Source organism: Accipiter gentilis, chromosome 1 (genome assembly GCF_929443795.1).
Source record: "Accipiter gentilis chromosome 1, bAccGen1.1, whole genome shotgun sequence".
NCBI lineage: Eukaryota > Metazoa > Chordata > Aves > Accipitriformes > Accipitridae > Astur > Astur gentilis.
In genome coordinates this window covers 47005974-47021394 of record NC_064880.1, presented here as the reverse complement: position 1 = coordinate 47021394, position 15421 = coordinate 47005974, and the positions used below count along the sequence as shown (strand labels likewise).

Below are 15421 nucleotides of genomic sequence, written 5' to 3'. Positions count from 1 at the left end.
TTAAATTTACTTTTCAATACTACAGGATAAATTCAAATGATTGAACAGATGTGCTAATGCTTTTAATAATGGAGATCATGGGTATACACATGTAAAACTGAGTAGCTGATTTCACAGCAATGTTGTAAATATGGCAATTATTGCATGTCTTTCAGCATATGTGCTCAGTATTGATCAATTATTAACTTGTACGCTGCAAACCATATTTCTGTCATTTTAGTAGCCTTTTTTTCTCCTCTTATTGGTTGGTTCTTCAAAGTGTATTAAAACAAAATAATTATTTGTTTTGCATGCATTCATTTAGTTTTTAACTCCACTCCCTTTGCTACATTTTCTCATTGGGCACCCACAGCCTCCTGTGTGGTTTCTATACACTGTATCACAGACTGGAAATTTAGTAGTACAAATATGGGAGCTCTGTGGTTTATATGTAGATGTCTTCCCTTGTGTAGAGAGCATGTATATTTTTTTTTTATATATGATAGACTGTTTTGGCGTATACTTTGACCCATTCTGATAATTTCCTGAGTACAAAGTACTCGGTGTTACTGCTCTGAAATCCTAGTGCCCAGTGTTCAGTCTAGAGGTGCACAGATAATACCAATGGAAATCGGTGCTGCTGTTCTTCTGCTGTACCCAAACGTGTATATGGCATCTCACTGTTCAGTTTATTTGCTTTCCTGTAAAATAACTTGAGAAGAAATTCTCTCATCTCTCAGGGGAGTTGGTAGAGGAAAGCAAAGATGGGTTGCAGCACGAAACGCTGCTCTGGGGGCCTGATCTGAGTTTCAGCTGCGTCTGGCCTTAAAATGGAGACAGTCCCCAGCAGAAACGTGTCCACCTGACTGAGCAGTATTTCTGGGTCTTAATAGAATAGTATTCTTGAGGGTGCAAAATAAAATTACAAGAAACAAACAAAAAACCCCAACAGTTTAAGCAGTAAAGAAAGGACTTTCTGAAAAACTTTGATTCTCTTCTGTATTTTCTCTTTGAGTGGAAGGTCATTGCAGATTTGCTAGCAGTTTGTGCCAGAATACTTAAGTATTAAACAGTTGTGTAAAGAAAAACAGTCAAGACAGAGAGCGGTCCAGTGAGTGGAACAGAATAAAATCACTTTGATTTTGTTTCTTGTCCACACACACAAAAAGAAGGAGGATGATTTTTCTGAGGTATTTTAATGTTCGGTTAGAACAGGACAGGAGTGACAACTGGAAGGTTACAGGGTGTGCAATAAATGTAGCTCAGAGAGAGAAAAGACATAGTAAGTGCAGCCTGTTAAGAACAACAGAAGTCCTCATGCTGTGGGCTTTCTGGATGGATAAAAACACATCACACAGTGTAACACCCCCCCAAAAAAGAGATTACAAAGAATACCAGGAATGTGTTGTGATGATCTGGGAACAAAGGAGTGGAAAACAGAGGTAAGAGGTCAACCAGTAATGAAGCAGATTCGGGTATCTTCTTTGAATTGTAAGAGCAAAACTGAAAAGCTTTGTAGAGAACAGGGAGAAAAATCTTTCTAAACATTCTCACAAACAAACGAGAGTTGGATGTATCACTCGGGCAGAGCAGAAGCAAAGCTAGTTATGAAGAAAGCAATGGGATCTAAGAGTTTGGTTGGGCTTAGTGTCCAAAACAATGTATTTGATTTTTGTGTCTTACACCCTGATTTCTTCAATTGTGCATTTGGTCCTTTTTTTCCTGAAGAAATGCACTTCTGCCTTTTTATTTCCATAGAAATACAAGAGACGGCTTAGTGGTGTGTTTCTGGCATCTCTGGTTTACAGAGCCAGTTGACTGTAGCCTTCATCACTTTCTTTCAAATTCATTCAGTTTCAAAAGGTGGTAATTTACTAATAGGATGTGGAATCAGCACTTCGAGTGAATGTTACCCATGGAATTTAAGAGCAATTAGGATTAGGACTAAGCAAAGATCTTCCAATACTGGTAAAATGTTTGCACGGAAGGAATAGGCACTATGAGAAGTAACAGATGTCTGCTGCCATTTCTTGCTGTTAGTTTATGTCTGAGTAATTTTGGTTATGAAAAAAAGTTTCCATGATTTTCAGCCTTATGTGAAACAAGGGTTCTGACTTGATTTTCATAGAGTACAACCATATAAATTTCAGCTAGCACCCTCTCAGACAGCCTCAGGGGATAAGACTGAAGGAGTGAGAATTCTTTTGTGCTTTGATGCATTGGTTGGGAAAGTTACACTGCTGTTAAGTGTGATGCATTTTATGTTAATAAACAAAGATCGTTAACTGAAGACTGAAGTGCTGCCAATCCTGAATCTTTCATGAGCAATAAATTATCATTAAAAATCCTTTAGGGAAATGCATTTCCTTTCAAAAGAATTTACACAGCACATCATCTTCGTGTGACAAATCTCCAGGGAACAAATATATATGAGCGACCAGTGATTAGGGGATTTGTAAGCTCAACTTCCAAGTCCTCTGCAAAAAGAAAACCCATTTCTTCCTTTGTTTTTCATTTTTCAAGGTCTTCTTAAGTCCAGCCTTAGTAAAAAAAAAAGAATTCACTTTTGCTAGAAATGGCTGAAGGAGTTCAGGATTCCCAGCTAATTCTGGTCAGGTCACAATCCAGAGAGTTCCTCATATATCAGTAGATACCTTCTGGATTCCAGATATTTATTTTTAAATAAAACCTAAGTAAACAGTGTGATGAAAACCAGTAGAAATCTGTATGCTGTAAGGATCTAGTATTTCAAACCATACAGAATACCCCGACCAGGAACACAAGAACTGAGACTTCACCCAGTCTAGGGAACGGCCTGACCCAGCGTAAAGATGGACGGCAAAACGCCAAGAACTCGTACACTCAAATGCTGAAAGACACTGCTAGGAGCAGTTAAACTGAGGAGAAACAGCTACAGTTTCCCTAATGGTGATGCAGTGCACCACCTACAACAGTAGGCTGGTTTTAAATCTAGAGTACAGTAGGAGTGCTGAATGACGTGCTGAAGAAAGGCAAGATGTGAAAAGCACCTTTACACATAGTAAGTCCTATGCTCTAGCTCTTCTTTCTTGATTGTGCATTAAAAAAATAATTTTTCGATGGCTATGTGGAGAGAGCGGCTGTATTCACATCTCTGCTGTTGCTTTCAGTTTCACCGAGTCACAGAAATCAAAATCTGACTCTCTTGAAATTGGCATCTGCTTTAGCAGCATCTTCCTTGTGTTGGCAACGGATGCGTTGCCAGGCCCATGTCAGCTCCGCTGAACAGCCAAACGTCACCAGCTTCGGTACATCCAGCGATGAGAGCAGGTGTATTTGGGGATGAGGACCAAAAAAAGCATCCTGTGGGCATGTGAAATGAAGAGTGGCAGTTGCGTGTGTTGGAAATAAGAGGGGGTAAAAGGTGGTGGCTTAGACTGTTGCCTTTCTCCCGTGGGCCAGACTGTCATGTAGCAATGACCCCGTGCCTCTTTCATCACCCACTTTGAACGCAGCTGCACTGTCAGGCTAAACCAGGAGGGTTTTAGCAACTAGTCTTACTGTCTTATCGTCCCATTTAAAGAAGTGGAGTTCCTGGACCATATACTAGTACGGGAGGATCAGGTGAATTAGTAGTGTACCAGAAGGGAAAGGTGGTAGTGTAAAATTTGCTTTCCACAATGACCTGTACTGGAGAAGGTCATAAGAATGATGCAGTGGCTGTGAGGATGCTGTCAAAAAGAAGATAAACACTACTATTTTGTTCTAATTAGAAAGTGCAAACTGTAGGCCTTGTACTGTGAAAGAATTCTCAGAAAGAGATTTGGTACCATTTTAGAGCATTTTAGGGCTTTAATTAAAGAGATCGTTTCATTTGTGTAAGGTATTTTAAAGTAGCACCCGAAAAGAACAGCCAAAAGGATACATTCTTGCAGTAAAGGATGGGGATCTGTGTACAACAGCTGCCTATATTATAATTTAAAGATTCTTTTGCTGAATTAATATTCCAAATTGCCTTCTGTTAGTCCTTTTCTTCTTTTTTTCCCATTTGAACACTGAGGTTTTCCATGATGATAAATCTTTGAGAACTTGGCAGCTTGCCTAATCGTAATAATTCCCACTGTATGCTTATTGGATTGCAACTCATTGGCAGAAATAATACAGCATTAAATACAAATATTACTGTTAATGTAACATTAAAATTGATAAATCAGTCACTTATGTCAAGAAATTCCAAACTACAGCAATGTGAATTTGTCAAATTCTATTTACTACGTGTTTTATGGTGTGGGTTGTAGAACAGAGACAATAAGGTTTATGGTTAATGTACCACTTTTAATAGTAACAAATTTTGTGGGACAGATCCTGTGCTTATTTATTTGTAGTAGTATGTTTTGTAGTTTATGGGATATATTGAATCAAAAGGTTTAAACAGGGAGTAAATCTGCACAGAATTTGGCCCTACTAAAACCTTTACTATGCTTTTCAATAAATGCAAGGTTTACATAATGCATGGACTATTTAATGTATAATGTGAAAACCTGTACTTTAGATGTATTTCAGAGTTCAGTACTATAGTCCTGTTTACTTGGTGTTTCTTGGCACTTAGGTGTTTGATGTTTCGTACTTGATGTTGCATTAAAGTTGATAGCCAGGTGTAACTCCCTTGCCTGCTGCAGTTTACTGTTTTGTGTTTGGGCTGATTTTGAAAATAAATCTCTAAGTATCTCTCACTCCTGTCTGCAGACTCTGGAAATGATTAGGAAATGTTCATTTTGTTCCTCCGGTTTTGTGTTTCATAAGAAAATTCAGCTTTTTTTTCCCCACCCATTTTCTTCTTCCACCCGGAATCTCAGCCCAAAAGAAAGGCTTCAGAGGAATATATCTAAAAAAAAATTGCAACTGAATACATTATCTCATGAATAATGGTCGTAAGTGAGATGTTCCAGGAGATTTGTAAAATGATTGCTTGGTATAATTCATAATTATCCCGATGATTTGGCATTGTGTCATACAGACATTAATCTTTTATCCTACAACTAAATGTGTGCATCATAGGGAAGGAATCACTTTTTTTGCCTGGGTTTTTTGGTTTTGGTTTTTTGGTTTTTTTTAAATCAAGAAACTGCATTAATTGTGATGGTCGGTACTGTCCCCCTGTCTTGTCAAGGAACTGAAAGGGGGGTTGGTGGCTCTATTTATTATCATTCGAATTATTTAGCAGTTACTAATGAACGTTATTTAAAGGTCTCTAAAAAGCTTTCGCTCTTCACTTCCTGGCTTTTCTATATTACCAAGGTTAAAAACCATCTCAAAGCTCAAGAGGAAGAAACCCCAACATTTTAAACTTTGCGTCTAGACCTCCCTAACTCTGTCTGATACTGTTGGCCCGAATATATGCAGGATTTGAGAGGTGGGCTGTGTTGTGGAGTCAACACTAATAGTGGAAGGAGACAGCCCAACATAAAAAAATAGATATATTTGAAAAGTTGTCTGAACTACCAGTGAATCATTAATGTGTGCAGTCTTGTACCCACAATTTCAGTGTTGAAAACAAATGTCAAGGAAGTAATAAAGATTGCCAATGTGAGAGAAGATGCTTCTGTTGAAAATGCGTCGCTGTCCGTCCCCACGCGCATGCTTAGGACAGGAGAATTACCGCGTTCAAGTGCCCAGCCAACCTCAGCTGCCGTGCCGGTGCTGAGAGTAATTTGTCATGAAAACAGTCCTGTGATAATCTGCCATGGACTCCTGGTAACCTTTCCTTTTCTAATTTCTTTGCCGTGGCTCTGCCCCTCTTTCATAGCCAAAGGCAACCTTTTTGCTTTTATAATGAAGGCTCTGTCCCCGCTATCTTCCTCTCTTTGCCTCCTCCTTTATGATGAGGGTACGTGACTCAGCCCCATGTTACCCCATGGTTTCTTCCATGGTATTTCTTTTGTATTTGGTGTCTTGTTTGGATGCTTCTGCAAAGTAACTAGATGGTATTCTTTGAACTTCTGCTTCAGATTTCATATACTTTAAAATCCACTGGAAATTGGTGGCGAGCCCCTGGGGATTGCTGATACCTATTTTAGATTATAGTTATAATTCTGTTTTGTTGTTTTTTTTCCTTACTGTTAGTGTCACCCAGAGAAAATACAGTTTAAATGTTACTACCTGTTTTGCTTGTCTGAATTTGGCAGTATCATATCTTGCAGAAGAGAAGTTTAATGTAAATTATGTTTTTTCTGTATGCTTATCTTTTATTACAAATAAATTAGCAATAAATAGGAGCCTGTGCCTTGCTGGTGGCTCATCCTATCTATTCTGCTTCTGCTTGACAGCATTAGTACTTCTGTTATTGTAACTCCAGTCTATGCAGTTATTGTAAAAATAATTAAATAAAGCTCGTACTTTGCTCGGCTTTAAATTTGCAATGAATATTTCTTTGCAAGATGACTCTTTTATTGCCAGATCTAGTTAAACCATTGTGACTCTAAAAGGCCAGTTTCAAAATGCACACGACGCTGACATTTATAAAGCACCAAATGCCTTTGTTGTACGTGATCTTCAGTAGGAAGGAAGGTTGCAGCATCGCTAACGACTGCAATTGCAATAGGAGCTGAAAGAGACGCATTAGTTCACTGCAGCCATTCCACCCTCGGCTGTTCCCTTGTCAGATCTCATAGACTCGACGGGGTCAAGCCTGGTCAGCATTCGGATGGGAAACCTCCCTGGAAAACCAGGAGTTGAAGGAAGCCGGGCTTGCGTCTCTCCGCACGGACTAGCACCCTGCCCCTAGGTCAGTTGTTAGCACCATGCTATGTTTAATCCGCGTTTAATGGATTTTAGTGGTGTGTTTTTCTGGTTCATTTGAAAAACAATGTGGCAGCTACAAGTGATGATATAGTGTGTGTGGGGGAAAGGTAGAGAAAAAATTTTGGTAGGTGGTAAAGAAGGAGTGGTTCCAAGGCACAGTGATTAGGGTCGCCTTGCAAATTCAGATTCCAAGTCTCTGTCATCTTTCTGTTTGCTTTTTCCCTGCCTGAACAAAGTATTTGTTCACCTTCTGAATCTCACAGCAATAACGTAGAGTGGGAGACTTGGTTTGAATTTCTCTGCTCCAAAATAGTCTGCAGAAGGCATAGAAGGACTCACTGGCATGTATCTTGGCTGCTCTGATTGGACACAGTCACCAAAAATAAAACAAATGTTAAAAGTGTATTTTCAAAGCTTGACTTTTTCAGTGGGTCAAGTGGTGATTTTCTGACTTTACAAATAGGGCAAATTATGAAAGGAAAGGAAAAGCTAGGCTTCATTTTATTGCGCAGAACCAACCACTGCTAAATGAAATCACTGCAGAGTGAGAGTTTCCAAGAAAGGATGGAACATGGAGAAAACACTTTCCCATTCATGAAAAAAAAAAAAGGAAAGTAGAGGAACATTAGTAGCTTGGGAGCTGTCATACCTATTAAATTTTGTCCACGTTCATTCCTTGTGTAGGAAAGTAATAATTTACTGAGGAAAAAGGAAAAGTTTGAAATCTTTTGTGTGTCAGTGTTGAAAATGCAAGACCTGTCAATGCACGCTGGCAGGTTGTGGGGCTGCTGTGTGTGATCAAGACAGGAAAGGACAATGTCAGGGTTTGATAGAGCTCTTGTCTTCCCGGTGGATCATGGGGATTAAGGTTCACTGAAGCATTAAGTTAAGTTTCAGATTATGTTACTAAAACATTTCCCGTTCTTTTTGAGTTTTGATTGTTTTCTTCATTAAAACTAGAAAATTATTTTCCTTCATTAAAACTGTAAAATTATTATTTACCACTGAAAATGTATCCTGATTCTGTATGGCTGAGATCTTGGCAAATGGATATAATTCAGCACATTTTAAGGGAATCTTTATTTCATAACTTTGTCCAGAAGCTATTTTGAGTAATACCTTTCTGTGTTAGATGGAGAAGCAAAGCCCTGTATCTGAGACCTTCTGAGTCTGAAGTTTGAAAATAAAAATGAAACTCTTACTCCAAATTTTGGGACGCTGAAGTTGCTAGAGTTTTTGGTTTTGTTGTATCGGTGTAAAATAGCAATATGAAGAAGGAGAACTAAGAAAAAGGGAGTCCTTCACGCATCGAGTGTAGATTTTATTGTGGTGTTTGATCTGAGGGTGTCTGTTACCAGATCAGGAACAGTATCAGCATTTGTTCAAAATTATGCGATAGGTGGGCACTTGTGATTGCATTGACTTACCTACCTTTATCCCTATGGACTGGGAGAAGTTCAAGTAGCAGAGTTTTGTAGTGAAGTCCTGAACTGTGTATGTTAGCTGTCACTGTCATATGATACAGGGTTTTTTTGTCTGGTAGTTGAATGAGTCAAACTGATGGGAAGGGAGGTTGAAGGAGAAATTTGAGTTTAAGGAGAGTTCAGAATTTGCAGGATTATTTAGCACATTTATGTTTTTCTTGGACTAAATGGGCTTTCCTCAAACTGTTGTTTTTTAGAACAAGCTACTGCAATATCTCCTAGCGATATTGAGACTTGAAATGTATCTTTCTTCCATCCGCACAGTGACTACTTGTGTGCTTGGTTCCATCTGGAAAGGATATAATTGAATCCTTGTTTGGCTCCTTTAATTATCTCTTTGCAAAGTCCTTGGCTGGGAATTTTGCCACTTACAATGCAAATATTCAAACTTAAGAGCATAAACTGTGCTTTCAAAGCGCGTTTTTGTAAACCTTTTATCATTTGGTGGTGTTTCAAAAGCGAACATGAGAACTTCTCAATGAACATGTTTTAATTTTTTAAATCCTCAGAGAAGATTTTGTTTTCTTGCAGGTTGGCTGTAGTTGCTAATTAACTTTGTTAATTAATCATGCTATAGGGATGAAACATGGTTGATTAAAAATAAATAAAACCGTATAGCAACAAAGTAATGCTACTGATTTTTCCTATTTAAAAGCACAGATTAAAAAAACAAGATTAACTTTGAAGCTGCGTGTCAAATGTTCTTTGCATTTGAAACATCTGAAAGGCTAAAGCAGCTAAAAGCTTATTATTTTTTGCAGCTCAGTCATAGTAAAATGCTTATTCAATTGTAACACCATGTTAAAAAATGGGAGCTGAGGATAGTCACTGAAGGTGCTGTCTTAATCAAAACTGCCTGAGATGTGGGTAGTAACCAACGGGTTTATTTGGTCAGGCTTAGACGTGAAGGTCCTTGCTCTCTCTTGTCGTGTATCTTACATCAAAACTTCTAACACTGCAAATTGGTGTTAAATGCTGTCGGCTCATAACAGGATTCTGACCACTTACTTCTCTCACCCATTATACCGGCATATGTTTGTATAGAGGTAGTGGGAAATGGCTTACTGCAGGCGATGGGCCAAGCGCATCAGAAATGAAGCTCCCTGGAATGATCTCGGGGATGACTGTGGTCCACAGGCACGCTCAGCCTCTGCCGTGTGTCCTGCCTAGATGAAGGTGACCGTCTGCGGAGGTCTGGCTGCGAGGGCCCAGCTCCTTCACCTGGGGAGCGCAGACGGGAGGGAGAAGACGCGCTGGGACCTATTTGAAGTGGAAGCACAGAGTTTGCTTGCCTCAAAGTTGCCTTATTTTTAGACACGGTTGGAACAGATGGCTCTTCTGTATCCGCTATTGCAGATTTTTTCTCCTACACGGTAGCTGGGTTTCTTTATAATTTTCTGCTATTGAAAAGTGGTTCTGTTCCTAATAGCAGCAATGTTGTAAACCCAGTATGAGAATGCCAGTCTTTGCTCTCCTTCACTGGGAAAATTCCTAAGGAAGCCCTTTCTGAACCTCAGCCAGGATCCTCACCCAGAGAGGCAAGACCTGGCGTCGTTAGGAGGAGCCCTCTTTGCAGATGGAGCTCAAATGGAATTTACTCTGATAAAATTGCAGGAGTCGAGAAATGTGGAACTGATTCCACGTTGGAAGTAACACAAAGAGAGGAAAGTAGGAGTACTCCCCATGTAGGAGGAATAACTAAATAAATCTCTCCAGACCACTAGCAGGAAGCGTACAGAGGAGTGGTTTGTGGGGGTTTTGTTTATTTTTTCCCCCCTGTACCTTTTTCTCATAAAATATCTCTAGGCATTTGTTTTGCAATTAAAAAGTCAAAACCCCCTCGAAGGGTACACTCGCTTTTTCCACTAAAACATATTAGGGCACTGAAGTGGTGCAAAAATGCAACAGGCTGTGTTTAATTTGCCTGTGATAGTATCCGAGTAAGGAAGAGGGAGGGCGGTATGTGCCTTTAGAAGCTGGTTTTAGGATACTTGTGTTAAGGCTATCAATGCTGTACTAATGCCACTTCTCAACCTTCAGTAATTTTTTCACATGCGCAAAAGAGAATCTTGGTATCATGCTGGAGGAACACAAATGCAACATCCACCGGGCTGTGCCTATATCATCTTTAGGTTTTGCCAATATTCAGTAGTTTCAACATTGTATATGTTTACAAATCACAATATTAGCAATGCCTGATATTAATCTGATAACCGTGCTTGCAGGGTACCACCAGCCGGCCGCATGGGGAGTGTTGTGGGGGAAGGTAACTGTTCGGGAGACTTCACTCAAATACCACGTCTTCTACTGAAATGGAGAGGGAGGACTGGTTTGGGGACCCAAGGATACGTCCAGCTATGGCTGAGTGACACGAGTGCTGTCATTCCTGCAGTAATTAGGCAGGCACATGCAGATCTTCCTTCCTCAGCAGAAATGGTTCCTGAGAAATGGTTTAAAGGCTACTTTTTTTTGCAAGATCAGGAATAAAAAATCGTAGAGTGTTTAGCTTTTCATGATGGATGAGAGTGACCCAGTCAATGACAGGAGCAGTTATGGAGCCCAGGGAGACCGTGGGCCGCCAGGTCCTGCCTCAGCCCCGGCTGGGCACCTTTGCAGGTTTTTGGGGGGACGGGAGTTTCCAGCCCCTGCTCTTCTCTGTGGCGAGAGAGCTGGGAGATGCGTCTCTGCATTTTCAAGACTTTGTATCTCACTGCAGTACACAGCGGGAAGGTTTTCTTTCCTGAACTCAAAATGTCCCAGGAAAGCCGGGCAGCGTGGCTGGAGCCCTTCGAGTGGTGCGAGGCCGGTCCTGCTGGCCCTCAAACCGCATAGCTGTGCTCTTACGTTTACATCGTACTGAGTAGTCGCTGGGGCAGAGATTTTAAAAATCCCGGGTAGGTACCAGGATGCTGCACCAGGATGGTTCAGGTCTGTCTTTCTGATTAGACCAAGTAGAATTTCTGGGCAAAACACGAGTAAATGGAAAATTTCAAACTTGATGATGGATATATTGTGGTTCAAAAATCCTTTTGCTGGAAGTTCTGAAAGCTGGTCATCTTTTGTAAATAATCTATTCATCTGCAAATTTATGTTTTGTTGTGTACTGATAAATTCTTCATGTACTTATAAATTCCTTTGACGTTTCTGGAGGGTGCTTTTATTTCAAAAATAGATAGTCTTCCTTAAAAATAGCCTACTTGAAAAAATGTCTTTGTTTTTCTTAAATCCTTTTTAAATTACAGTAGGTTGCTTTAGTCCTACTTGTTCCATAGAGTATTTTCTGCTTTGCTGAGCTTCCACAGCAAATTCCTCTCTTCCCATATGCCTCCTGCAGTGGTTGGTTCCTGCACCACCTTCCACTGTCTAGGTTTCGCAGTTCACGTAGTTGGTATGTGCTACGTTCTCCCAGTTCATACACGGTGAAAATCTCTTTTTCTTTTCTACATATACTAAAACCCTACTTTCATTCCGTTCTTACAGCTTTCCAGGTGAAAGTGTGTTGTGATAACCAAATCCTTAATTAAGCAAACTAATTTTTGCTTGAGTTGAGCCAAACATTTGGGTAAGGATCTTATATTAAAAAAGGCTAATAAAAAAAAATCCGATAATTCAGTAGTTGCAAAATGCAGCACAGTATGTTTAGGAAGAGAATAGATTTTTTTAAATTTCATTTTTATGCATATATTTATTGATGATCTAACAGCCTTCTGGCTTGTGTTAATGTAGTGCAGAATAAAGCTGATGTGCAAGGCCACAGGAAAATAAATAACACAATCTGATTTGCACCGTCTGTTTCCATATCGCCAGCGTGATGAGCTGCTTTGTTGTTTGAATGGAGAAAATGATATTGAATTCAGTTGATTTATTGACAGTTCTGTCAAACTGCCACAAGGTGAAACAATAATGCAGCCGCTAAATATTGCAGAGAAACATGGCGAGGAGAGCAGGGTCTGCCAGGAGGGTTACCCGAGCGATGTGCAGGAATGCCACCCCGATGGGGAAGCGGTGCGTTCTTTCTGCCAGTGAAAAATGAACTGCTATTCACACGCTTTTCTTTCCATAGGGAGAAGCTGTCTGTGGCTCGGCTGCAGCGAGAAGTTGCACAAAGTAAGAGTGAAGGAGCAATGGTAAGCTGCGGCAACTCGCTGCTTTGTGATTCTTGTCTTACTACTTCAGGCCTTAGGTGCGTTATGTCTTGCTGAAGACGGTCACCAGAGCATTAAGGCCGTCTTGGGCATAATTATGGGTTGCCGACGATGTGTTCGTAAGTCTGAGGAAACTCGAGGCTCTATCTTGGCTTCCTTGGAAGAGCTGCAGTAGAGAAAAGTTGTTTCCTTTTCCCTGCTGCTGCTGATGCTTACTGGAATTAGAAGCAAGGCAAGCATGGAAAGGCAATTTCAGATCAAAATGGAGTAGATTTTCTTGCCTGTTAAATCTTACACAACTACAGAAAAATGGAAGAATACAAGCATGGAAGCTTAAAAAAAAATCAATCTGATAATTTTGTAAATCTTGTAATGCTCCTTATATCTTCATTTTTCATGTAGCAATTTATGAGATTAGGCTTGTGAGCAAAAGTTGAAATGGCAGATTTTTGGTTAACCGCAAATCGCAATTTTTTAGAGTGCCTTATCTCTTCAAAACAATTTTCTTTAGGAGCCAACATATGCTGAGTGTGCTTAATTACTTAATATCTAAGGAACTCTTCCCATCTGTTAAGGAGTTTGTTTGTCCCTGTCTTCAGATAAAATGTCTTAGGCTTCCATGGGATAAAGCAGACCCATTCAAAAACCTTAAAACCCAAATCATTCCCCTTGAACATACTCATGAAACTGCTGCTGATTTGAGTGAATTGCACAGTTGGCTGTGAAAGAATTTGGTCCAAAGTTTGTTCAACTTAGTGGGGAGAAGCTGTAGAGGGTCTCTGGGGAGCAGACGCTCCATTAGCCGTGTGACTCAGGGTCCTTAAAATCCCACCTGCCTCCACTGAGTGCATTTTATCAGTCATTATTAATGATGAATACAATGAAGTGAGATTTGGAGGGACCTAACTGACAGGTAGGAGAAACTAGCTCTGAATCTGTTGCTCTCTACCATGGCTACACGTGGCTCCAGCAGAGCTGGGGATGCCACGCGGGGGGCTGTGCTGGGGCAGGGGCATCTGGGCTCTGAATGCCTTGTAGAGAAGGAGACAAGTAGGGTTTGCTCAGTCAAATATTGCTGATTTGCCCCGAGTCTCTGCTGCACGCCCAGCTCGGCCGTGAGAGCCGCTGCCCTCTCCCATCCCAACACCGCTCCCGATGCGCCTGCCCTTGGGTCTGGAGCGTGGCTGGGTTGGCCACAAGAAGACTTTGAGATGGGGTTTAAGCAGTTGGAAAGACTGACCACTGTGTGCATTGGGGCAGAAGTCCTGGAGGAACTGAGAAACAAAACCTGATATCAAGTTAAGCCGTAATCCAGGAGCCAGTGAGTGAGATAAAACTCCTGCTGCCTCCAGGAGGAATTTTGCCTGAGGAAGAATGGCAAAGATCAGGCATTGGATTTGCAATTGCGTTTTAGTTTTCAGTGTAAACAGTTTTCAAAATCTGGGAAGAGCTGTTTGCTCTATTTGAAATGTTTCCTTTAATTTTTTTTAAACTAGCTTTCCCTTGGAGGCTTAGAAATAATATAATATATGGAGTGTTAAATATACTTAGTGGAATAATTCAAGACTTTATGAAATGAGCAATGTTGATTAACCTTCTAGAGCTGGTAAGGCTTTTGTATATGCACCCACCTTGTAGCTTCATCTCGTGAGTGTCAACACTTCTTGTGCCTTCTGCTAAGGGTTTATGGAATTAATCATGTAGTCCTGCTAAACAGAGGGTAATTTTGTATGATTTGTTGAGAGGCAGTGTTGTAACCCATTAGGAGCTGATAGGTAGCTCTCTGGGGGCACAATCTTCCCCCAAGGTAAACGCTAGGTAGATTTTCGCTTCTTCCCTGAGGGGTAATTTCCACAATTATCCTGCAACTAAGGCAGAGGATGAGTGCGCCTGTAGAGACAATTGCTTTGAAGCTGTTGACGTATGGAAACCTCTTTGTGTCTCAGAGCTTAGAACTGGTGATTTTAATATGAAACACAGCAGTCATTAATTAACATTAATGAACTTGCTTGGCCGTGAGGGGTATGGGAGCAGTAAGGGCCCAGGAGATGGAGTATTTGAACATGGGGGAGGCCAGGGATAGAGTAACTTCTGTAGGCTGCGTTCTCGGGGCACGTGGCAAGGAGCCTGCAGCACACACCAGTTTTGCAGCAAATACTTTACAAAGATTCACAGTGAAATTTCGGCGAGGGATTCTGAGCAAGCAAGCCTTTGGCAAACGACGAGGCTTCCTCTGGAGAAGCGCTGGCAGCCAGCAGTGTGCCCGCAGGGTACCGAATCCCATGTGCTGCCCTTTTTGGTGTGATGGACGTCCCCCCGCAGACAGCCTGGAGTCCTCTGGGGCTGGCGACGAGGATGCCGGGCAGCAGTACCAGCCAGCCACAGGGTGCCCGAGGGGTTTTGCTGTGCTGTCACCGGCTGCCACTCGGGATAAAAGGGATGGCACCCCCTGCCCGTGGCAGGCCACAGCTTTATTTAATCACTAATTAGCTAATCGCCTTTACTTACTCCCATTTTCTTTTTTTGTTTGTTGTGCTAGCTAGATTGGCACGAAGGTTTTCAGTGAACCAGCTCCTCCATTTGGGAAGAGCACAGGTGACAGCACATGCCACCTCTAATGCCACCTTCAATGCCTCGCTCAGTCTCGTGGAGAGCGTTTCTCATACCAGGTGTGAAGCGGAGAGAGCACGAGGAGCCGTGCTGCCGCACCGCTCCCCTGCGTCCCGGGAACTGTGCAAAGCATCACGCAAGCCTTTTGCGGGATGGCGCCTCGTTTAATACCCGCTAGCGTTTCTTGCTTCTTTTAAAAAAATAAATTCCATTTGGGTTTTGCAGTCACAGGTAGGGTAAGAGGTGACCACGTTACGTCAACCCACACTCGTTTTTAGGGTGAGCAGGGAGCGTGTGCCCTGTCCCTGTGTGTGCTGCCCTGCTCCGGTGTGCTGGAGGGACGCATGGTGCGGTGGGTCTGCCCTGTCCTCCCCGCTTCCCATTTGGCACCTATTTGAACACAATGCGGGAAAGCTGTTGATG

The 15421-nt window shown here is 41.5% G+C and overlaps 1 protein-coding gene across 5 annotated transcripts in view; it reads left to right on the top strand.

The window, feature by feature from the left end:
• NCKAP5 (NCK associated protein 5) overlaps positions 1 to 15421 on the top strand; it is a 394263-nt gene that overhangs the window by 159321 nt on the left and 219521 nt on the right. For 4 of the 5 annotated variants that reach the window (XM_049805332.1, XM_049805352.1, XM_049805312.1 and 1 more), the window contains exon 2: positions 12307 to 12370. In XM_049805332.1, coding sequence (XP_049661289.1) covers positions 12368 to 12370 — 3 coding nt within the window. In that variant the 5' untranslated portion in view covers positions 12307 to 12367. The remainder of the gene's footprint in view (positions 1 to 12306; positions 12371 to 15421) is intronic. The other variant, XM_049805372.1, reaches the window with a different exon arrangement.